Source organism: Thamnophis elegans, chromosome 4 (assembly GCF_009769535.1).
Source record: "Thamnophis elegans isolate rThaEle1 chromosome 4, rThaEle1.pri, whole genome shotgun sequence".
Taxonomy (NCBI): Eukaryota; Metazoa; Chordata; class Lepidosauria; order Squamata; family Colubridae; genus Thamnophis; species Thamnophis elegans.
The window spans coordinates 136,849,072-136,873,306 of record NC_045544.1 but is presented as its reverse complement, the minus strand read 5'-3'; the positions used below and the strand labels follow the sequence as shown (position 1 = coordinate 136,873,306).

General features: G+C 47.7%; 1 protein-coding gene across 1 annotated transcript in view; it reads left to right on the top strand.

Annotated features, from left to right (window-relative positions):
- The window catches only part of BCAS3 (BCAS3 microtubule associated cell migration factor), a 448,094-nt gene that overhangs the window by 336,359 nt on the left and 87,500 nt on the right, over positions 1-24,235 (top strand). Inside the window, 3 exon segments of the mRNA XM_032216614.1 lie at positions 18,918-19,018; positions 22,247-22,443; positions 24,046-24,143. Of these exon segments, the coding sequence (XP_032072505.1) occupies positions 18,918-19,018; positions 22,247-22,443; positions 24,046-24,143 (396 nt within the window).

Genomic DNA, 24,235 nt, shown 5'->3' with positions numbered 1-24,235 from the left:
GCTTCTCTCCTTGATTAGTTTCAATCCCTTGCTTCTGTTTTGTCTCCTGGTGCTTTGGAAAATAGATTTTAGCCAGGGGAAGATATTAAAGCAGATTACAGGTATATTGTCACCAGAAGCTGGGCCAAATCCCTGCCTGGTTTTTATACAAACATCACTCTCCCTTTTCTCCTCGCCGTGAGCTTTTGCTTCGGTGGGCGACGTTCATTTTCAAACCCAATCTTGCCCTTCGATGACTCCTCCATCTTTTGCCTGGGTCTACGCATTTTTTTGTCCCTGGAGGATCCCTGGCTCAAGATGTGCCAATTTTCATCTGGCGCTCTCCGAGGCTTTAATTGTGCGTGAAAACTGGGGGGGGGGGGAAGAGACTCTTAATTTAATATCTCCAGGTCGCAGGCAGCAAAGTGGAAACACGTAATCCAATCGACGCCACCGATTGTGAAACTTGCTGTAGGCTGTTCTCTTCCATGGGGGAGGATATCTTTGGTGCTACGTGGGGGGGGGAGGGGGGTTGCTGTAGGGAAGAGATGGGTCCAGTAAATGAATTTCACAATTAAAGCAAGTGGGGGAGGACGACCCTGAATATAACCCTAAAGCAGTGGTCACAATTGGTGGCCTGTGAGAAAATGTTGGTGGTCTGCAGAGAAAGTATTCGCATGTTTTATATTGCACTAAATCAGGGGTCCTCAACTACGGCCCCTGGGACGGATACATGCAACGAACCCTTGTGTTTCTGCAGAGGAGTTTTCCCTTTGGGGGTCTTTTTGTGCAGGTCAGAAGGGGGCAGAAATTCCAATTGGGGTCTGCTTCAGCCTCCTGGTGGGGGGCTTTGGGCAGACGGCTGGAGGGAAGAGCCGCTGGTGGCAAAGAGCCGGAGGGCCTCATTCCAGTGGGACTGCATCATGGCCTGGAACTGGCTGACCATCTCAGCCCACTGAGCCTCCAGTCGCTGGTACCTGGCCTTGCACTCTCGCAGGTCTTCCCTCTGCTTGGACAGCCTATGCTGGTAGTCCTCAGTGAGGTGCTTCTGCTGAGCCTCCTTCTCGATAGATCCAGTTTGAACTGAGCAGCTGTTGTGCCGACTCTTTCTCATGATGCTTGCTTAGCTCCAGCAACTGCTTCCTGTTGGGGCCCTAAGGAGCCCGGGCGGTGGAGACAAGGAGTGGCTGGGAGGGATGGAAGAATAGAAGTTGGCAAGGTATCCCTCGACGTGAATGACATTGAGTTGGCCACGCCCACCCAGTCACATGATCACCTGGCCACGCCTACCCAGCCAGTCATGAGGCAGATCATATTAGTGGTCCACGGGATTTAAAATTATGAATTTATTGGTCCTTGCGGTTCGAAAAGAATGGTGACCCCGCCCTAATAATATTTCTCTGCATCAGAAAACAAAACAAAACACAGGTAATCTTCAACTTAACAACCACTGTCATGCCCAAACTTTCTATTGTCAAGAGAGACACTTGCTGTGAGTTACACTCCATTGGCCACGGTGATAATTGAATAACTGCTGTCATTAAGTTAGTAACACAGTTGTTAAGTTAATCTTGCCGGTCAGAAGGTCGCAAAGAGGATCATGTGACCCCACCGGACGCCACAACCTGTCGTAAATACATGCTCTGCATGCCAACCTGTGGCACGTGTGCATAGGTTCACCGGTTATAGAGCCTCTTGCCTTGAGCATGGGGTTGGACTAGAAGACCTCCGAGATCCCTTCCAGCCCGATCATTCTCTGCTCAACGAAGTGGGCGGGCGGGAGACTGGAACCCTACCTGAGGGATTCTGAAGTGACCATGAAGCACCTAGCCTGTCATGCTGCGGCCATCTTTTCTTGGGGTCTTTGGCCTGCCACACTTTCTATTCTTCTACTGTGCATTTTCTATGGTGGGAAAATGGGACGGGGGGATTGTATGGAGTTAGGTGATAGGTAGCCCTAACAACATTCTTTCTAGAAAGCCAAGGTCATCCTTAGTCTCCTGCACCTCTTCCTGACTGGAACTGGATGGGTGGGAAACTGCCAGCATGCAGTGGGAGATTGGACCCATGGGATGGGTGTGGGGAAAGATCTTGAACTTTCAACTTGAAGGGGAAAACGGGAAGCTTTCAGATTCGGGTTTTCCCAGATGTGCCAACGTGGCTCTCTTCATCAATTGGAACTTTGAGCATACTTTGCCTTCGACTTTGATTTACTTTTGGGCTGCTATTTGGAACCTTGACAGCCTCCATTTACCTGCAGCGACCACCTGTCTGTCTGTCTGTCTGTCTGTCTGTCTCTCTTCTCTCTCTCTCTCTCACTCTCTCTCATGAGCCGTGGCAGCCCACAGTTTGATGCGGGATCGCTTCCGTCAGCCCGCTTAATTGCCGGCAAATGGAAGTGGGGTGTCTGCCCTGCCAGCGGTAAAAGTTCTGGCGCCATTTCAGGGTCGCGATTGTATCTGTCTATCAAGAGTTCAAACACCCGGCCGGTTTTCTCTCCTGCTTCCCAGTCTTCTGTATAGCATTTCTGCCAATTGTTTGGCTCCATTAAGGGTGCAGTGGGGAAACGGAGGGTGGGGGTGGGAGTGGGGACTTGGGAGAAATAAAAGCTTGAATGGTCCGAGCCGCAAGGGGGCTAGGACTAAGCCCTTCCTTTGTCCGGGCTCAGAACACTGCATTAGGTCTCATTATCCATTTATCATAAGTGACCTTTGACCCCCCAGGGTCATTGAAGACATACGCCGTGTGCTTTGCTAACAGAAGGTCCCCCTCGATTAGATGACAGATTGCAACATGCAGGGCCTGATCGTCTGGTCCAAGGGTGTACTTTGGGCGGGGTGGGGGTGGGGTGAGAAGGAAGATTTATACATGTACTGTCAAAGCTGCTTCTTCTTCTCTTTCATCTTGGGGGGGGGGGCTTTAGAGCCCTCCAGAGAATTACTCAATAGGCGGAGGGAAGAGGAGGGAGGAAGAAGGAGGAGGGGGGAGGGCAAGAGGAGGAGGAAAAGAAGAAGAAACAACAGGAGGAGGAAGGAAGAAGAAGAAGAGGAGAATGCTCAACAGGAGGAGGAGGAAGATGAGGAGAATACTTAATAGAAGGAGGAGTGAGAAGGGGCGAAGGAGAATAAGAAAGGGGAGGAGGAAGGAGGAAGGGGGAAGAAGAAAGAGGAGGAGGAGAAAGAGGAGGAGAATTACTCAGCAGCAGCAGGAGGAGGAGGAAGAAAGAGGAGGAAGAAGAGGAGAATTACTCAACAGCAGGAGGAGGAAGAAAGAGGAGGAAGAGGAGGAGGAGGAGAATTACTCAACACAGGAGAAGGAGGAGGAAGAAAGAGGAGGTAGAAGAGGAGGGGAATTAACTTAACCAGCAGGAGAGGGGGAGGAGGAAGAAAGAAGAAGAGGAGAATTACTCAACAGCAGGAGGAGGAGGAGGAGGAAAAGGAGGAGAATTACTCAACACAGAAGAAGGAGGAGGAAGAAAGAGGAGGAAGAAGAGGAGAATTACTCAACAGCAGGAGGAGGAGGAAGAAGAAGAAGAATCGAGGAGGAAGAAGAGGAGGAGACTTACTCAACAGCAGGAGGAGGGGAGGAAGAAGAAGAAGAGGAGGAAGAAGAGGAGGAGAATACTCAACAGCAAGAGGAGGAGGAGGAAGAGGAAGAAAGAGGAGGAAGAAGAGGAGGAGGAGAATTACTCAACAGGAGGAGGAGGAAGAAAGAGGAGGAAGAGGAGGAGAATTACTTAACAGCAGGAGGAGGAGGAAGAAGAAGAACGAGGCCGAAGAAGAGGAGGACAATACAGCAGGAGGAGGAGGAGTAAGAAGAAGAAAGAGGAGGAAGAAGAGGAGGAGAATTACTCAACAGCAAGAGGAGGAGGAGGAAGAGGAAGAAAGAGGAGGAAGAAGAGGAGGAGGAGAATTACTCAACAGCAGGAGGAAGAGGAAGAAAGAAGAGGAAGAAGAGGAGGAGGAGAATTACTCAACAGCAGGAGGAGGAGGGGAAGGGGAAGAAGAGGAGGAGGAAGAAGAAGAAGAATGTGACAGTGGTGTCACTGTTATTTTGATAATGCTGATATGCATTATGAAACATGCATTATACCTGGATCTTCTCTTTAAAAATTACCTGGCACATATATTTTTTTGAAATTAGAAAAGAAAAAAACACACCAACCCTCCAACATGGCAGCGATAGCCTTGAAGGGTGGGAACAAGAGGTGGCATTGTGGGTTTGAAAGACATGTGCAGAACTCTTTCCCCAAGGGGTGCTTATAATAGGATACCCACAGAGGGGGTGGGTTTTGGGGAGGGAGGGTTTCCCCGGGGTGGGAATGGAAAGATAAGGGACATCTGCCACCGAGGCCGGAGGGCAGCATGCCCCCCCCCCCTTGTAGCCGGCATTTTTAAGGAGTCAACCCACCCTCTGCTTTGGCTTTTTCTTCCAAAGGGACAGGAAGAAGGGTCAGTTTCCAGCTAAGGGTGCTGGGATCAGCTGCAAGGATGCAGGAGTAAGAAAGAATTAACCACTAGAGTCCAAACAGACTCCAGTGTCTGGACTGGACCTTCCATAGCGAAGACCGGTGGTGAGTTTGGTGGGTGGAGCCTGGTTTTGTAAAGTATCAGGCAAAACAAGGAGAGATTCAACCTGGAAATAAGGAGGAATTTCCTGACAGTGAGAGCAATCAACCCACGGAACAGAAGTTGCCTTCAGGAGTTGTGGGAGCTTCATCACTGGAGGCTTTCAAGAAGAGACTGGACTGCCATCTGTCAGAAATGGTATAAGGTCTCCTGCTTGGGCAGGGGGTTGGACTAGATGACCTACAAGGTCCCTTCCAACTCTGTTAATCTGAATCTATCTGATCAAAGATCTGGAGACTAAAACATAGGATGAATGGTTGCAGGAACTGGGCATGGCTACTCTAGTGAAGAGAAGTACCAGGGGAGACATGACAGCAGTCTTCCAATGTTTGGGGGCTGCCACAGAGAGGAGGGGGTCAAGCTATTCTCCAAAGCACCTGAAGGCCACACAAGGAACAATGGATGGAAATTGATCAAGGAGAAATTCAACAGGGAAATAAAGTGAAATTTCCTGATAGTGGGAACAATCAACCCGTGGAACAGAAGTTGCCTTCAGAGGTTGTGGGAACTTCATCACTGGAGGCTTTCAAGAAGAGACTGGACTGCCATCTGTCAGAAATGGTGTAGGGTCTCCTGTTTGGGCGGGGGGTTGGACTAGATGATCTACAAGGTCCCTTCCAGGTCTGTTAATCTGAATCTCTCTAAGATGATCAAAGATCTGGAGACTACGATGAATGGTTGCAGGAACTGGGCCTGGCTAGTCTAGCGAAGAGAAGGACCAGGGGAGACAGGATAGCAGTCTTCCAATATTTGAGGGGCTGCCATAGAGAGGAGGGGGTCAAGCTATTCTCCAAAGTCCCTTTTTTTCCAGTGCCATTGTAACTTTGAACGGTCACTAAAGAAACTGTTGCGAGTCGAGGATTACCTGTACAGGTAGACCAAAAATTGCGATCAGAATTTCCGTTGCTACATACAGTAAGCCAGTTTTTAAGAGAGTTGAGTTACCAATGAGCTAACAATCATTGTTGCCACAGTTGCTAAGTGAGTCCCTGCAGTTAAGGGAATTGTGTGGTCATTAAGTGAATTTGGCTTCACCCATTGACCTTTGCTTGATGGGAGCCCGTTGGTAAGGTTCGCAGATGCTCATCCTGTGACCCTGGGATGCTGCGGACCCCCCCCCCCCCCCTAAATAAATGCCGGTTACCATGATCTAATTTTAATCACGTGACTCTGGGATGCATCCGGCCTCGTAAATGCGAGGACCGGCTCTAAGTCACTTTTTCCCCCCAGTGCTGTTGCGACTTCAGATGGTCGCTAAAGGAACGGCTGTAAGTCGAGGACGACCTCAACAATGCAGGAAGGGCCAGCGATATAAAATAGTGTGTTATATCCATGATGGCCAACCCATGGCACGCCTGCGACCGTTGGCACACGGAGCCCTCTCTGCCAGCACGCGAGCCGTTGCCCAGCTCGGCTGCACCATGCATTGCCGTGCATATGTGGAAGATCTGTGCGCATGTGTGCACGACCCTCCCCCCCCGTGCATGCGCGCAGTTCTCCCACATATGCACGTGTGCACACTTTCGGCGCACGAGGACAAAAAGGTTAGCCTTCACTGCATTATATTCTCTTTTTGCTTGCTTGTTTCCTGTCTCTGTCAATGTGGAGGGGGGGGAGGCATTTCTATTTCCCCCCCACCCCCTCCATAGATTTATTGAGAAAGCTGAAAGAAATCAGGAGGAGACTGATGGCAAGAATTAATATATTAACTGGTCTGCAGCCGTTCTTTGACAAATTGCTTACTAAATACATCAAAATTGATTGACCGGCTGTGCCGGCTTTTGAATTGACAAATGAGTGCATTAAAAGGCAAGGGGAGAAATCCATTAATTACAGCTGCCCTCAGACTGTAGGAAATGTAATGATATCAGTATGGATTTTGTTAAAACAAACAAACAAACAAAAGATTAAACCATCACCCCCCCACCCTTCAACCCCTGACTTTGTTCTACGGTTTCCTGGTAAGCTTACGTGGCACATTCTCCTTTCTCCGGTTTCTGCTCGGGGATCTTGGAGGCAGTGGCAGGATGGATTCTGAAACGCTGAAGTCGACTGATTTCCTGACCATGCCACCTCCAATTTCATTTTTTAAAAACTGGCAAATCTCCTTCCGGGATGCAATCAAGATCAAGGGAGGTGCTAATACCACTAATACCAATAGGAGCCAGCCGTGTGCAGCGGCAGCCAAAAAAGCCAATGCAATGCTAAATTGCATTAACAGAGGGATACAATCAAGATCAAGGGAGGTACTAAGACCACTCTCTAAAGCCTTAGTAAGATCACACCTAGAAAAACTGCATCCAGTTTTGGTCGCCACACTATAAAAAACGGGGTTGAGACTCTAGAAAGAGTGTAGAGAAGAACAACAAGGATTAGGGGGCTGGAGGCTAAAACATACGATGAACGGTTGCAGGAACTGGGCATGTCTAGTCTAGGGAAGTGAAGGACCAGGGGAGACAGGAGAGCAGTCTTCCAGTATTTGAGGGGCTGCCTCAGAGAAGAGGGGGTCTATCTATTCTCCAAGGCACCTGATGGCCAGACAAGGAATATTGGATGGAAACTGACCAAGGAGAGATTCAACCTAGAAATAAGGAGGAATTTTCTGACAGTGAGAGCAATCCACCCATGGAACAGTAGCTGCCTTCGGAAGTTGTAGAAGCTTCATTACTGGAGACTTTCAAGAAGAGACTGGACTGCCATCTCTCAGAAATGGTGTAAGGTCTCCTACTTGAGTGGGGGTTGGACTAGATGACCTACAAGGTCCCTTCCAACTCTGTTAATCTGTCTGTGAATAGAATAGAATAGAGGACAAGAGAAGAGAAGTTGTGGGAGCTTCATCACAGGGGCTTTCAAGAAGAGACTGGACTGCCATCTGTCAGAAATGGTGTAGGATCTCCTGCTTGATGCATGCCAGAAACCTGGAAGAGGAATGGGCGACGCCGCATGCGCCAGGCAACATGGCTCCATGTGCCACTTCGGGCACCTGTGCCATAGGTTCTCCATCACGGTTCTAGAGTCTCAACCTCTTTTTTTATAGTGTGGTGACCAAAACTGGATCCAGTGTTCTAGGTGTGGCCTTACTAAGGCTTTATAGAGTGGTGTTAGTACCTCCCTTGATCTTGATTGTATCCTTCTGTTAATGCAATTTAGGATTGTATTGGCTTTTTTGGCTGCTGCTGCACACGGCTGGCTCATATTTAGCTGGTTGTCCAGGAAGACTCCAAGATCCCTCTCCCAGTTCCTGCTATTAAGCCTGGTTTCACCCCAGTCTATATGTGTCCTTTTGGTTTTTCTTGCCTAAGTGTAGGACTTTACTTTTCTCTTCATTGAGTTTCATATTGTTAGATCGGGCCCAGAGTTCAAATCTGTCAAAATTTACGAATGCTGGTAAAATTTAAAACATAATTTTAAATTGCAGCGGATGGAGGGGCATATTGAATGGGAGGTCGCTCACTGTCAGGAGATTTCTCCTTATTTCCTTAAATTTGCTCAAACCCTGGGAGAGAGAGTGGAGGACAGGAGGGTCCGGTGTTCTGTATCCCATTGGGTCCCGAAGTGTCGGACACAACAACAACCTGCGCTTTTAAATGATTGTGGGTGAAACCCGAAGCGCTTGTGTCCATCATTCTCCCTCCCTCTCTCAGATTCCTCCGGTGGATTCAAACCTGGATCTCCACCCATCAAGGAAAAAGGTGACCCCCGTCTTATTGGGGAAGGATTCCTTATGGGGGAAACAGCCTAACCTCAAAAGTAGCAATCCGTTTCGGGATGTTGATGCAGATGTGAGAACTTGACTGCTAGCTTTCTGTGTGTCGTTCTGGCTTTCCGCGCTCTCCCCTTCGCTGCATCTCCGCCATAAAATCCGCCGTCCCAGTGCAACCATTCAAAAAATGCTCGGTTCCTGGAAGTAGTTCTGAGCGGAGAAGAATTGAAATAACTTTCAGATGCCTCCAAAGAGCCATAATGTGCTGAAATGGCCTGGCTTGGTCATCTGGAAGTTCTTAAAGGACGGGGCGGTAGTTGGAAGAGTTGGGCTCCCATCAGCGTACGGAGGTCAGTTTTCAAAGCCACATGTGAGGATTTAGCGGGCCGAGTCCCTCTGACGCTAATGGGAGTCAAACAGCTAAATCCCGGCGCTCCGGCTTTGAAAATTTACTACTAAGCCTCTTGACTTCTCACTACATACTTTGATTGTAACAGTAATCCATGGTTAACATAATTTTCTCTGACAATAATGTCAAACATACTAGTGAAAGCAGTGCATTATGGAAAGAGTTACCTCTCCTGTAACTCTTTAAAGATGGACCCATCAAGTCGATTTCACAGCTGGCCTCGCCAGCAAATTATTACGCCGCACAAAAGAACATTGTATGTGGTGTCGGAATCGTTGTCGGAGGGCTGAAAATCGACAGGGCCGAGATGTGTGATGTGATGGGCCTATTTTTTTTTTCATAAAAAGGCAACGGGAGGCTCTGTGCTTTTTAAAATTAAGCGTTGGGGGTGCTTGGTGCTCCCTGCCCCTGGTTGTTCTTTTGCAGACGTTTTGTGACCCAGCTAGGTAACACGATCAGTCTAGACGGAGTGGGAGTTTGTTTTCTGTTTATATTGCAAATGGATTGCCCTGTCGGTGTTGGTGGAAGTGTTCTCGGTGGTTTCTTGATCAGGCTGTGGTTTACTGTTCGATTGCTTCTCTGAGTGGTAGTATTTTGATTACTGCTTGATTGAAACTATAACTTGCACTGATGGCGTTACCTAGTTGGGTAATGAAACGTCTGCAAGAAAACAATCAAGCTCAGACAGCACCAAGGACCTCTCAGTCCTCCTCCCTCCCTCCCTTTTAGCATTGATGATATTGTCTGGTTGGGTCATGAAAAGTCTGGAAGAAAGCAAGCCGAGAGAGCACCAAAGACCCCACAGTTCTCCTCCTCCTTCCCCCTTCTAGCACTGATGATGTTACCTAGTTGGGTTATGAAACGTCTGCAAGAAAACCACCAAGCTCAGAGAGCACCACGGTTCAGCCTTGAGCGAGAAACATTCTCTTCTGTCAGAAATTAAGCTTGTTTCTAAAATCTTGGAAACTTAAGCAAACCTGGATAGCATAAGACTTACCGACCATGAATTGTGAGTTGCTAATAGAGCCACTTCACTCATCACATGCTGACTGTAATCTCAAGGAAGGAGGCCAGGAATGAATATTCTACATCAACTCTCCTAAGCCAAACCTTTCGAAGCCCACCTGCCATCAGCAGATCTCCACGGAGAACTGCACAGGTAATCCTGAATATACGACCATTATTGAGCCCAAAATGTACATTGCTAAGTGAGACAAATGTTAGGTGAGTTTTGCCCTATTTTATGACCTTTCTTGCCACAATTGTCAAGTGAATCACTGCAACCCGGTTGTTAAGTGAATCTGGCTTCCCCACTGACTTTGCTCGTCAGAAGGTCGCAAAAGGGGATCGCATGGCCCCTGGGGACACTGCAATATGAGTCAGTTGCCAAGTATCTAACTTTTGATCTCGTGACCATAAGGAAAGTAGAATGGTCGTAAGTGTGAAAAATGGTCACAAGTCACTTTTTCCCACGTGCTGAACAGGTGACTGAATGAACTGTTGTAAGTTGAGGACTGTCTGTAATGAGTTTGACCATCTCTATTTTTTCCCCCCTCTGCTGTGAGAAATTATATATCGGCCATCTAAATTCCTGAAGAAATGGACAAACGAACAAAGGAATTATTGAACGAATGAGCAAATGAATGAATGAATGATTCCAAAGTGTTTGCCATCTTAGACTTCTCTGTTGAGTTATAGTGGTTAGTGGACAATCAGTTAAATATGAGCCAGCAGTGTGTGACAGCAGCCAAAAAAACCAATGCAATAAGCAGAGGGATAGAATCAAAATCACATGGAAGTGATTTATAATGCCCTGGCATCACCACCAGATGGATTTGTAACTGGTTGACCAACCACACTCAAGGTGTAGTCCTCAATGGAACTGCATCTTCATGGAGGGAAGTATACAGTGTGGTACCCCAAGGCTCTGTTTTGGGCCCAGAACTCTTCAACATCTTCATCAATGATTTGGATGAGGGAATAAATGGGGAACTCATCAAATATGCAGACAGCACCAAGCTGGCAGGAATAGCTAATAATCCAGAAGATAGGCTAAAGATACAGAATGATCTTGACCGACTTGAACATTGGGTACTATCTAACAAAATGAAATTCAGGGTGAAAAAGTCAGGTTCTACATTTAGGCAAGGAAAACCAAATGCACAGGTACAGTATAGGTGGTACCTTGCTCAACAGTAGTAACTGTGAGTGGGATCTTGGAGTCCTAGTGGACAACCATTTAACTAGGAGCCAGCCGTGTGCAGCAGCTGCCAAAAAAGCCAACACAGTTCTAGGCTACATAAACAGAGAGAGAGAATCAAGATCACGTGAAGGATTAATACCACTTTACAATGCCTTGGTAAGGCCACACTTGGAATACGGCATCCAGTTTTGGTTGCCACGATGTAACAGAGATGTGGAGACTCTAGAAAGAATGAAGAGAAGAGCAACAAAGAGGATTAGGGGACTGGAGGCTAAAACATACAATGAAAAGTTGCAATAATTGGGTATGTCTAATTTAATGACTAGGAGTGACACGATAGCAGTCTTTCAATATCTGGGGGGCTGCGAGAAAGAAATGGGGGGGGTCATCTTATTCTCCAAAGCCCCTGAGGGCAGGACAAGAAGCAATGGGTGGAAACTAATCAAGGAGAGAAGCAACCTAGAATTAAGGAGAAATTAGCTTAGAGTAAGAACAATTAATTAGTGGAATGGCTTGTCTCCAGAAGTTGTGGATGCTCCATCCCTGGAGGCTTTGAAGAAATTGGACAACCTTTTGCCCCAAATGGTATAAAGTCTCTTGCTTAAGCAGGGGGTTGGACTAGAAGACCTCCAAGGTCCCTTCCAACTCTGTTATTAAGTATAAGCACAATCTTTATTGTCATTGTACTTAAACACAACGAAATTGGTTATTCTGTTAACGATCCCTGGGTTTGTGGCTCTGTAAAGTTGAAATGGCTTCACTGTATTGTCATTTTTTTCAGCCACCCTCCAAGCAGCAATCACAGGTTTCTGGAGATTTCACACTGGCCCTTTCATCTATGAAAGTTCGATGCAGTTACACAACATTCAGTTAGTTTCAGGATGGAAGCAACGCACCTGCGGTTGCTGAGCATTTGTCATGTTGCTGGCTCCTTTGCGCCACGCACAGAAATGTCCGGGTTTTGTAATTGTCTGTGACTGTCCTCCAGGGAGGAATGAATGAAAGGGGAAAGAAACCGGATCCCTGAACATTGCTGCTGATAGAAAAGCGGGGGTGGGATGGGGGGGGGGGAGAATGGGATGAATAATTCAGCAGCTAGAGTAATCTGCTTTTTAGAAGAGGGGGGAATTCTTGTGTCTCTTCATCTTTTTGCTTAATTGCTGCATTGTGTTGTGGCGATGCTCCTACACAGTGTTTCTCAATCTTGGCAACTTTACAGTGTGCGAATCACAACTCGGAGAATGGTTAAGGGCCCAGGCTAGAAAACAGGAGACAGTGAATTCTAGTCCTGCCTTTGGCATGAAAGCCGGTTGGTTGACTCTAGACCAATCACCAGGAGAGGGTGAATTCTAGTCCCGACTTAGGCATGAAAGCTGGTTGGTTGACTCTAGGCCAATCACCAGGAGAGGGTAACTTCTAGTCCCGTCTTAGGCATGAAAGAAGGCTGGGTGACTTTGAGCCAATCACCAGGAGAGGGTGAATTCTAGTCTTACCTTAGGCATGAAAGCCGGCTGGGTGACTTTGAGCCAATCCCTGGGAGATGATGAATTCTAGTGCCGCCTTAGGCATGAAACCTGTTTGGGTGATTCTGGGCCAATCACCAGGAGAGGGTGAGTTCTAGTCCGCCCTAGGCATGAAAGCCAGCTGGGTGACTTTGGACCAATCACCAGGAGCCTGGGAGTTCTAGTCGCATCTTGGGCATGAAAGCTAGATGGTGACCTGGGCCAGCCATTCTCAGCCTAATTTACTTCACAGAGTTGTTGTTGTGGTGAAAATAAATGGAGAAAGGTGTGTTGGATATGTTGGCTGCCTTGAATTATTTGTAATTAATCAGGCAGGATACAAGTAAACAAATAGATAAAAATGAAATAATGATGTCGTCTTGCCTCGCTCTCATATACCCAGTTTTGTTTCTTGTTCTAAAAATACCTGCAAGCTCTCAACAACATTAGTGTTCATGACCCCAGAACACTGTAATTGTCATAGATTATATACCAGTTGTTTTAATGGTCATAAAGTGAGGGCTGTCAAGCGCCAGCAAAATCAGGAGGTTCTGATAGCTCAAATGAGTATAAAGATGTATTGGAAACTTAAGATTCTACAAGAATCTGACCAACTAACAGTCAAGGGAAATGAGCGGGAGATAAGAATGGCATTCAAGGTGAACTGGGCTTAGATCTCTTGCAGGTGCACAGGGATTCATGACTTATGACATATTTAATCCCTCCCTCAGGCTCAGCCTAGTTATCTAGGACTGTTTATAGGTTGCTTTTTTCAGTGCCCTTGTAACTTCGAACAGTCATTAAACAAATGGTTGTAAATCAAGGACCACTCATACTGTAAACATTCCCAGTCTTACTTTTAATAATTTATGGAGAAATCAATGCTAAACATCCTACCTTTTTCCATATCCCTATCATTCACTCACTATCAATCATAGAGCCCTGGTGGCACAGTGGTTAGAATGCAACATTGCAGGCTAACTCTGCCCACTGCCAGGGGTTCAATCCTGGCCAGCTGAAGGTTGTCTCAGCCTTCCATCCTTCCCAGGCTGGTAAAATGACGACCAAGATTGTTGGGGGCAAGAGGCTAATAGTGTAAATTGCTGAGAGAGGGCTGTAAAGCCCTGTGAAGCGGTATAAGTCTAAGTGCTATTGCAGACAAACTCTGCCCATTGTCAGGAGTTCGATCCTGACTGATTCAAGGTTGACTGAGCCTTCCATCCTTCTGAGATCGGTAAAATGAGGACCCAGATTGTTGGGGGCAAGAGGCTGACTCTGTAAACTGCTTAGAGAGGGCTGTGAAGCACTGTGAAGCAATATATAAGTCTTAAGTGCTATTGCTGGCAAATTCTGCCCACTGCCAGGAGTTCGATCCTGATCGGTTCAAGTTTGTCTCAGCCTTGCATCCTTCCGAGGTCAGTCAAATGAGGACCCAGATTGCTGGGGATGATATTCTGACTCTGTAAGCGACTTAGAACGGGCTCTAAAGCACAATAAAGCGATATATAAGTACTATTCCTATTCACTCCCTTCGATCATACGCCCGTCTGGCCAAATCTGATATCCCTTACAATTACCCCGCCTTTTATTTCAGGTGTTTCTAGTGGCAAACCAGCCTCCTGATCCGGAGGTGGCATTCAGCAGGTTCTGACCAGTTCTGGAGAACCGGTAGCGGAAATTTTGAGTAGTTCGAAGAACCGGTAAATACCACCTCTGGCTGGCCACGCCCCATCTATTCTCTGCCTCCCGATCGGGAGGGAATGGGATTTTGCAGTATCCTTCCTCTGCCACGCCCCCTAAACCACGCCTGCCACGCCACACCCACAGAATCGGTAGTAAAAAAAAATTTGAATCCCACCACTGTCCTGATTCCTCTGGATTTCTGGCTTAAGAACTTTTTCACACTATCCTACTCCCACCACCCCCCCACCATATTTTATTTCTATTTTTTTTATATGTAAAATGCCCGTCCGTGCTGCAATATGTTTGATTGACAAGGCAGCTGCTGCCGGGAGACGAGTCTTCCGCTACCACCTGCCAGCGGGATCTCGGCCAACTTCATTGTCGAGGCCGCTTCCAATCGCTTGCATTAGCATCAAGGTGACTGGAGGCTTACGGTTCTCCGGGCCTAATGGCTTCAGAGGAGCAGCTTTGTGTTCAGGTCCTTCACCCGCCGCTCTGCTTCTCGTTGAAGTGGAGACGTTTTAAAAGAAGAGGGGAAGGCCGCAGCCAATGCGAAATAACAGGCCTTGGCAAAGGTGCGGTGACCTTGTAACCATCCTCCTCCTTCGGAAAATCATTTTCCAAAGCAGCAGAAGGCAGGAGAAGACGCAACGGATGGAAACTCATCAAGGAGAGAAGCAACCTGGAATTAAGGAGAAACTTCCTAACAGTGAGGACAATTAACCAGTGGAACAGCTTGCCACCAGATGTTGTGGGTGCTTTTTCATCACTGGAGGTTTTTAAGAAGACAGTTACTTGTCTAAAATAGTATGTGTGCTCCTGTTTGAGCAGGGAGCTGGACTAGAAGACCTCCAAGGTCCCTTCCAGATTCTGTTCTATTCTATTTCCTGACAGTAAGAACAATTAATCAGTGGAGCTACTTGTCTCCAGAAGTTGTGAATGCCCCAACACTGGTAATTTTTAAGAAGAGCTTGGATAACCATTTGTCTGAGCCAAGGTGGCGCAGTGGTTAAATGCAGCACTGCAGGCTACTTCAGTTGACTGCAGTTCTGCAGTTTGGCTGTTCAAATCTCACCGGCTCAAGGTTGACTCAGCCTTCCATCCTTCCGAGGTGGGTAAAATGAGGACCCGGATTGTTGTTGGGGGCGATATGCTGACTCTGTAAACCGCTTAGAGAGGGCTGAAAGCCCTATGAAGCGGTATATAAGTCTAACTGCTATTGCTATTGCTATTGTCTGATGTGGTGTAGGGTTTCCTGCCTAGGCAGGGAGTTGGACTAGAAGACCTCCAAGGTCCCTTCCAAGTCTGATATTCTATATTCTAAAGGAGGACAAGTAATCGGTGGAACAACTTGCCTCCAGATGTTGTGCGTGCTCCATCACTGGAGGTTGCTGGAATTGGGTACATCTAGTCTAAAGAAGAGAAGGACTAAGGGAGACAGGATAGCAGCCTTCCAATATCTCAGGGGCTGCCCCAAAGAAGAGGGAGTCAAGCTATTCTCCAAGGCACCTGAGGGCAGAACAAGAAGCAATGGGTGGAAACTAATCAAAGAAAGAAGCAACTTAGAACTGAGGAGAAATTTCCTGACAGTGAGAACAATTAACCAGTGGAACAGCTTGCCTCCAGAAGTTGTGAATGCCCCAACACTGGAGTCCTAAAGGGTTTTTATTTTTTCAGGAGGCAACTGGACTTTCTTGTTTTTTTTCTTTTGAGGACATTTCGCTTCTCCTCCAAGAAGCTTCTTCAGCTCCGACAGGATGGTGGGGAATGGAAGGGCTGATGCTCCTCACAGACAAGCTGGTCATTTGCATCCTTTTTAGAGCAGGGATGTCAAACTCAATTTCATTGAGGGCCACATCAGGGCTGTAGTTGATCTCCGGGGGCCGGGTGGATGTGGCCAACTAGGTGGGCATGGCCAGCTTGACCCCACTCCCCAAACTTCTGCCTTGTTTCCGCTTTGCATTGGGTAGACGGGGCCGAAGTGACGCGGGCTTACATTTTCCAGGAGGCCAGATCCAACCGCACCAGGGCCAGGATCCGGCTCGCGATCCTTGTGTTTGACACCCCTGTTTTAGAGGGTCCTTGGAGCCCTGTGTCCTCAGGGTCCCCTGAGTGGTGCCCCTGGTTCCTGTACTCTGCCTTTTTTCCTCCGCAAGGAATATCAGTCCTTGCATTCCCCCACTTGCCCTGCCAGAGCTGAAGAAGCTTCTTGGATGAGAAGCGAAATGTTTTCAAAAGACGTTAATATGAGGACACGGATAAACCTCCAAGTGCTTCAAGGACCCTCTAAAAGAATGCAAACGACCAGCTGTCTGCAAGGATTATCAATCCTTCCATTTCTTACTATCCTGTCAGACAGAGGTGGGCTGCCAATTTTTTTTACCACTGGTTTGGGTGCGCTTCTGCACATGCACAGCAGTGTCCGGGCGGGTGGTTGGAGCCTCCCACCGCCGCTACTTACTGGTTCGGCCGATCTAGGCCGAACTGACAGCAGCCCACCTCTGCTGTCAGAGCTGAAGAAGCTTCTCGGATGAGAAGTAAAATGTCTTCAAAAGAAAAAAAACTCAGAAAGTCCAGTTTCCCCCTGAAAAAAAAGCACCACGACGTGGATGACTGAGAATCTCTACATAGCATCACTGGAGGTTTTGAAGAAAAGATTGGACAGCCATTTGTCTGTATAGGGCCATTAGGGGGAACCTATCACACAGGTGCCAGAGTGGCACGCAATAAATACAATACAATAATACAATATAATACAATATACAACACAACACAATAGCAGAGTTTGAAGGGACCTTGGAGGTCTTCTAGTCCAACCCCCTGCTTAGGCAGGAAACCCTATATCACTTATCCAACATCTTCTTAAAGACTTCCAGTGTTGGGGCATTCACAACTTCTGGAGGCAACTTCTGTTCCACTGATTAGTTGTTCTAACTGTCAGGAAATTCCTCCTCAGTTCTAAGTTGCTTCTCTCCTTGATTGGTTTCCACCCATTGCTTCTTGTCCTTCAGGGTGCTTTGGAGAATAGTTTGACTCCCTCTTCTTTGCATCAGCCCCTGAGATATTGGAAGTCTTGCTATCCTGTCTCCCCTAGTCCTTCTTTTTATTAATACAATTACAATATAATACAATAGCAGAGTTGGAAGGGACCTTGGAGGTCTTCTAGTCCAACCTCCTGCCTAGGCAGGAAACCCTATGCCGTTCCAGACAAAGGGCTATCCAACATCTTCTTAGAGACTTCCAGTGTTGGGGCATTCACAACTTCTGGAGGCAACTTCTGTTCCACTGATTAATTGTTCTCACTGTCAGGAAATTCCTCGTTCTACGTTGCTTCTCTCCTTGATTAGTTTCCACCCATTGCTTCTTGTTCTGCCCTCAGGTGCCTGTGGGCACGCATGGCACGCACATGCACCCAGCCAGCTGGTCTTGGGAAAACAGCCTGAAAACGGGCCAGAAATGGCCAAACAACAGGGAGTTTTTTAGGCCATTTTCAGGCTGTTTGGGGGCCATTTTCAGGCCGTTTTGGCCCAGAAAATGGCCCGAAAACCCCAGCCAAAACCGGCCAAAAACAGGCATTTGTGTGCCAGGCAGCTTGATCTTTTGGGTTTCCAGCACGCGCACATGGACGCATGTTCCAATTTGGGCACTCGGTACCAAAAGGGTTCCCCATCACTGGCATAGGGTCTCTTGCTTGTGCAGGACTAGAGGACCTCCAAGGTCCCTTCCAGCTCAATTCTGCATTGAAACGGAGTCTTTACTCTTCTGAAGGTGTTCTTGGTTTTCCTAGCATTTCTTTGTTAACAGGCTTTAAGAAACATTTAAGATTCTGACGATCAGCAAAATCGATCCAGCATACCAGAAATTTGCTCATATTTCTGGTATGCTGGATCGGTTTCGCTGGTCATCAGAATCGTAATGTCCAACGGCTTGGAGTCAGATGAGGTCAACCTAGTACAGATAGTCCTTGACTTACAATCATTCGTTTACTGACTGTTCGAAGTTACAACACCACCGGGGGGGGGGGGGGGAGTGACTTAAATGGCTGTTTGTCAACAGTTGCAGCATCCCCAGAGTCACGTGATCAGTTGCTGGGCAACTGGTTCGTATTTATGACGGTCGCAACATCCTGGGGTCATTTTGCAACCTTCTGATAAGCCAAGGTAAACGGGGAAGCCAGTTAGACTTGACACTGTATGAACTTAAACAACTGTCGTGATTCATTTAACGACTGTGGCAACAAAGGGGTCAAATGAGGCAAAACCCACTTAAAGTCTTGCTTAGCAACATAAATTTTGGGCTCGGTTCTGGTTGTAGATCAAGAACCACCTGTAATCAAACAAGCAACATAAAAAAATATGAAATGTACAAATTTGGTTTTCAATCCTCCATTCAGTGATCGTTCGAAGCCACAACAGCAGTGAAAAAAGTGACTCATGGCTCTTTTTCACACTTACGACCCTTACAGCTTCTCCACGTAATGCAAAATTCGGAAGCTCATATTTACGTCCCAAGATTACGCGATTCCCCTTTTGCGACCTTTTTGCAAGCAAAGCCAATGGGGAAACCAGCTTCACTTAACAATCGTGTTACTAATTTAACAACTGCCGCGATTCGCTTAGCCGTTAACAGCCAGGAAAGTTCGTCAAACGGGGCAAAGCTCATTTAACAAATGTTTCACTTAGCAACATACATCTTGGGGCTGAATTGTGGTCGTAAATCGAGGACTCCCTTTGTGTGCTTTTTTAAAAAAAATACTCTTAATCATGTGTGATTTCTTTCTTGCCTCGTCTCTCTCCCCCCCCCCCAACAGTAGTTCCGCTGGGAAGCCCAGGACCGATCACCCGCCATGAATCCTATGACAGCTTAACTTCTGATCACAGTGGACAAGAAGATGAAGAGTGGCTTTCTCAGGTAACGGTTGACGGATTGTCAGAGTGATGGATTGGAAAAAGAACGATTGATTTATTTTGATGAATATATTGGCCGCCTATCTGGCCTGGGGCTACTCCAGGCGTCTTACAACAATGAAAAGGGAAGGAATGAAAAGAGCGAAGCAGAAGTAAAAGAATAGAACAGTAAAAGAGCAGAATACACGGTTGGGTGGGACCTTGGAGGTCTTCTAGCCCAGTGTTTCTCAACCTTGGCAACTTGAAGATGTCTGGACTTCAACTCCCAGAATGCTGGCTGGGGAATTCTGGGAGTTGAAGTCCAGACATCTTCAAGTTGCCAAGGTTGAGAAACACTGTTCTAGCCCAACCCTCTGCTCAAGCAGGGAACCCTATGCCATTATAGACAAGTGACAGTCCAGACTCTTCTTAAAAACCTCCAGTGTTGGAGATTCACAACTTCTGGTGGCAAGCTGTTCCACTGGTTAATTGTCCTCACTTCTTTGTGGCAGCCCCTCAAATATTGGGATACTGCTAACATGTCACCTCCTGGTCCTTCATTTCATTAAACTAGACATACCCAATTCCTGCAATTGTTCTGCATATACAATACAATAGCAGAGTTGGAAGGGACCTTGGAGGCCTTCTAGTCCAACCCCCTGCCTAGGCAGGAAACCCTATACCGTTCCAGACAAATGGCTATCCAACATCTTCTTAAAGACTTCCAGTGTTGGGGCATTCACAACTTCTGGAGGCAATTTCTGTTCCACTGATTAATTGTTCTCCCTGTCAGGGAATTTCTCCTCAGTTCTAAGTTGCTTCTTTCCTTGATTAGTTTCCACCCATTGCTTCTTGTTCTGCCCTCAGGTGCCTTGGAGAATAGTTTGACTCCCTCTCCTTTGGGGCAACCCCTCAAATATTGGAAGACTCCCGTCATGTCCCCCCTGGTCCTTCTTTTCATTAAACTATAGACATACCCAATTCCTGTTATTGATGTGGGACCTACTGGATTCCTCTGGAATCTTGCTTCCCCCCCCCCCAATGAATCCCATCAGTTCGGGGAGAGCCTTGAGGAATGCCTGGGTTTTGTGAAGCCAACGCATCCCCTCCACACTCGCACAAAAGAAGCTCTCCATCCGCCCGTCACTTTCCACGCCGAAAGCCCGCAGCGTTTTGTCTGTTCCTCCAGATGGAAGTGTTACCGCCGGTTCGTCCATGTGACAAAGGGAACAGGGCCCTTCGCCTCCGCGTCTCAATTAGGGAAGTGGGTAATGCGTGCTGTCATCGGGAAGGGGACCACAATATGTCGGTCCCGTGCATTTCAGAGGGGAGGGTTGGGTGGGTGACCGGGAACATCTGCTTTCCTCGTCTTTGCTGGAATTGCAGAAGCATCTGTTCACCTCTCGGCTCTCGGGAGCGGATGGCGTGGAGCTCCATGCCTTCCCGTCGCGGGCCTGATCGGCATGGCGGGGCGCAGGAGCTCGCGTGCGGCAGGCATACCGGCTTGTGGCGCCTCACGGAAGAGCGAAATGTTGACAGCACGCTCAATGGCCTCCTTGCTCTTCTCTCCAGCCTTGAGAACGGTTACAGAGTTACAGAATAACAGAGTTGGAAGGGACCTTGTAGGTCATCTAGTCCAACCCCCTGGACTAGAGCAGGAGATCCTACACCATTTCTCACAGATGGCAGTCCAGTCTCTTCTTGAAAGCTTCCAGTGATGAAGCTCTCACAGCTCCTATTCTATTCTGTTCTACTCTACTCTTTAACAGATAAACAGAGTTGGAAGGGGTCTTGTAGGTCATCTAGTCCACCATCTAGTCCAACCCCCCCCCCCCAAGCAGGAGACCCTACACCATTTCTGACAGAGGGCAGTCCAGTCCCTTCTTGAAAGCCTCCAGTGATGAAGCTCCCACAACTTCTCTTCTCTTCTCCTGTCCTCTATTCTATTCTATTCACAGACAGATAAACAGAGTTGGAAGGGACCTTGTAGGTCATCTAGTCCAACCCCCCCCCCCCAAGCAGGAGACCCTACAGCATTTCTGACAGAGGGCAGTCCAGTCTCTTCTTGAAAGCCTCCAAGAAGACCACGTCGGAACACACACGGAAACAGTTTTTGTCTTTTAGTAATCCAAGCAGTTTATCCATCTTACAAAGTTGTCAATACATTTTTTTTTATTATCTTTGTGATCTTTTAAAATTCTAATCTCTGTTACTGTGACTTGTAATATACCTAACAAGAAACACACACACACACCTCATTTTCCTATCCCACTAGATCTAACAGAATGGGCATGTTTTGGGTCCGTCCTCTAGGGCAGAGGTCCCCAACCAGAAGTGGCATTCAGCCAGTTCCGACAGTAGCGGGCGTTTTGAGAATGGGGAGGGAATGGGGATATTGCAGTATCCTTCCTTTGCCACACTTACAAAGCCATGCCCACAGAACCGGTAGTAAGAAATGTTGCATCCCACCACTGCCCCCCCCCCCAAATCCCCAGGTCTAGTTGTGCAATGCGTGTGCCAGAGAGCCCGCTGCTTGCATGGTCTAGTTCCTCTTTTTCCACACCTGTTGGGCCACCAAGCCGCAAAGGTTGGGGACCGCTGAGCCAGGGAAGTACAGGTAGATGGCCTTACTCTGCTATGTGGAATCTTCTCCCCTTACGCCAGGCGAAGTTGTTCTCACTTCTAAGCGTCTGTGGAGATTCCCCATCATCCAGGTGATGGTCTCCCCAAGGGTGCATTTTTTCAAGAGGCAACTGGACTTCCTGGTTGTTCTTTGAAGACGTTTCACTTCTCCTCCCAAGAAGCTTCTTCGGCTCTGATTGGATGGTGGGGAAGGGAAGGATTTATCCTCCTTGCAGACAGCTGGTCATTTGCATCCTTTTGAAGGGCCGTTGAGGCCACCTGGAGGTTTTTTCCTCTGTCCTCAGGGTCACCTTTGTAGCACAAATGGGTGTGGGGTCTTCTTGGAACGTCCGAAAGGACTTTTCGCCATTCAGGTGGTCCAGAAGACAGAGATAAACCTCCAAGTGGCCTCAACAGCTCTTTAATAGGATGCAAATAACCAGCTGTAAATCCCTCCATTTCCCACCATGTGATCAGAGCTGAAGAAGCTTCTTGGATGAGAAGCGAAACCTCTTCCAAGAAAAAAAACAGGCGGTCCAGTTGCCTCTTGAGCACCTGAGGGACCTCACTTCTAAGCTTCTGAAGGTCCCTCCAGACCTGGTGATCCATTGTTCGGATGCTCTCCTCCCAGGTGGAAATTGTGACCCACACCGGACCTCACCGCCGCCTCTGGATGGGCCCGCAGTTCCAGTTCAAGACTATTCATCCTTCCGGCCAAACCATCGTGATTTCCTCCAGTTCTTCCGTGCTTCAGTCCCACGGGCCCAGCGACACCCCGCAGCCTCTCCTGGATTTTGACACCGATGATTTGGATTTGGACAGTCTCAGGTTAGAGTGTTCCTTTCTCCCCCCACCCCCCCCAAAAAAACAGAAAAAAAGCAAAGACTTGTTCCCTATAATCCCCCCCCCCCCAGCGTTATAGGCTTACAACCGTTTATTTTATGACTGAACTGAAAACGGTGCTGAAAAATGCGACTTACTACTGTTTTTCACACTTACGACCGTTGCCGTATCCCTGTAGTCATGTCATCAAATTTTTAAGTGCCTCATCATGGCGGGCAGGTGGGTGGAGATGGAGATGTGGTTGCATCCAACTGCAGGCTAACTGCCTATTGCCAACAGTTTCATCCTGACCGGCTGAAGGTTGACTCAACCTTCCATCCTTCTGAGGTGGGTAAAATGAGGACCCAGATTGTTGGGGGCTGTAAATCACTATAAGTCTGCTAAGTGCTATTGCAGTCTAACTCTGCCCACTGCTAGGAGTTCGATCCTGACCAGTTCAAGGTTGACTCAGCCTTCCATCCTTCCGAGGTGGGTAAAATGAGGACCCAGATTGTTGGGGGCAAGAGGCTGACTCTGTAAACTGCTTAGAGAGGGATGTAAGAGTATTGTGAAGTGGTATATAAATACTAGCGTTATTGTTCCCTCCCTCCCCACCCTCCCTTCCTTCCTCCATCCCTCCTCTCTCTCTCTGGAAGCAGTGGTTAAAATTGCAGTATTGCAGGCTGACTCTGCCCACAGCCAGGTGAGAGGATTGGTCGGATGGATGGATTAGATGGATATGAATATGTGGTTAGGATACACTGGTTAGAATACAGTATTGCAGGCTAATTCTGCCAACTGCTGGCAGCTTCATCCTGACCAGCTCAAGGTTGATTCAGCCTTCCCTCCTTCCGAGGTGGGTAGAATGAGGACCCAGATTGTTGGGGGCAAGAGGCTGACTCTATAAACCGCTTAGAGAGGACTGTGAAACACTATGAAGAAGGTGTATAGGTGCCCTTCCTTCCTTCCTTCCTTCCTTCCTTCCTTCCTTCCTTCCTTCCTTCCTTCCTTCCTTCCTTGTGATTACTACTGCAAGCTAATTCTGCCCATTGCCAACAATTCCATCCTGACCAGTTCAAGGTTGACTCAGCCTTCCCTCCTTCCGAGGTGGGTCAAATGAGGACCCAGATTGTTGGGGGCAAGAGGTTGACTCTGTAAACCGCTTAGAGAGGGCTGGAAAGCCCTGTGAAGCGGTACATAAGTCTAAGAGCTATTGCTATTATCCTTCCTTCCTTCCTTCCTTCCTTCCTTCCTTCCTTCTTTCCTTCCTTGTGATTACTACTGCAGGCTAATTCTTCCCACTGCCCACAGTTCAATCCTGACCAGCTCAAGGTCGATTCAGCCTTCCCTCCTTCCAAGGTGGGTCAAATGAGGACCCAGATTGTTGGGGGCAAGAGATTCTGACTGTAAACCGCTTAGAGAGGGATGGAAACCCCTATGAAGCGGCATATAAGTCTAAGTGCTATTGCTATTGCATACTGTAGTTCGGTTATAGCGTTCTGAATCTGGGGCGAGGTCATTGTGGTGCCTTTGGTTTTTTGTGCTGTGTGCCCCACTCTTTTCAACCAACTCATCCTTCAACTGACCATGTTTTCTTTTCTTTTTTAGAATCCAGCCTGTCCGTTCTGAGCCCGTTAGCATGCCCGGGTCTTCGCGCCCGACTTCCGATCTACAGGGAGGGTCTTCAGGAACGGATGCTACCTCAGGTAGGAAAGGGTCTATCAGGCCCAACTTTTTTCTTTTAACGTGTTCACGGTGGATGCAAGTGGGTTTTTCGTTGGCAAAATGTTCATGAGCG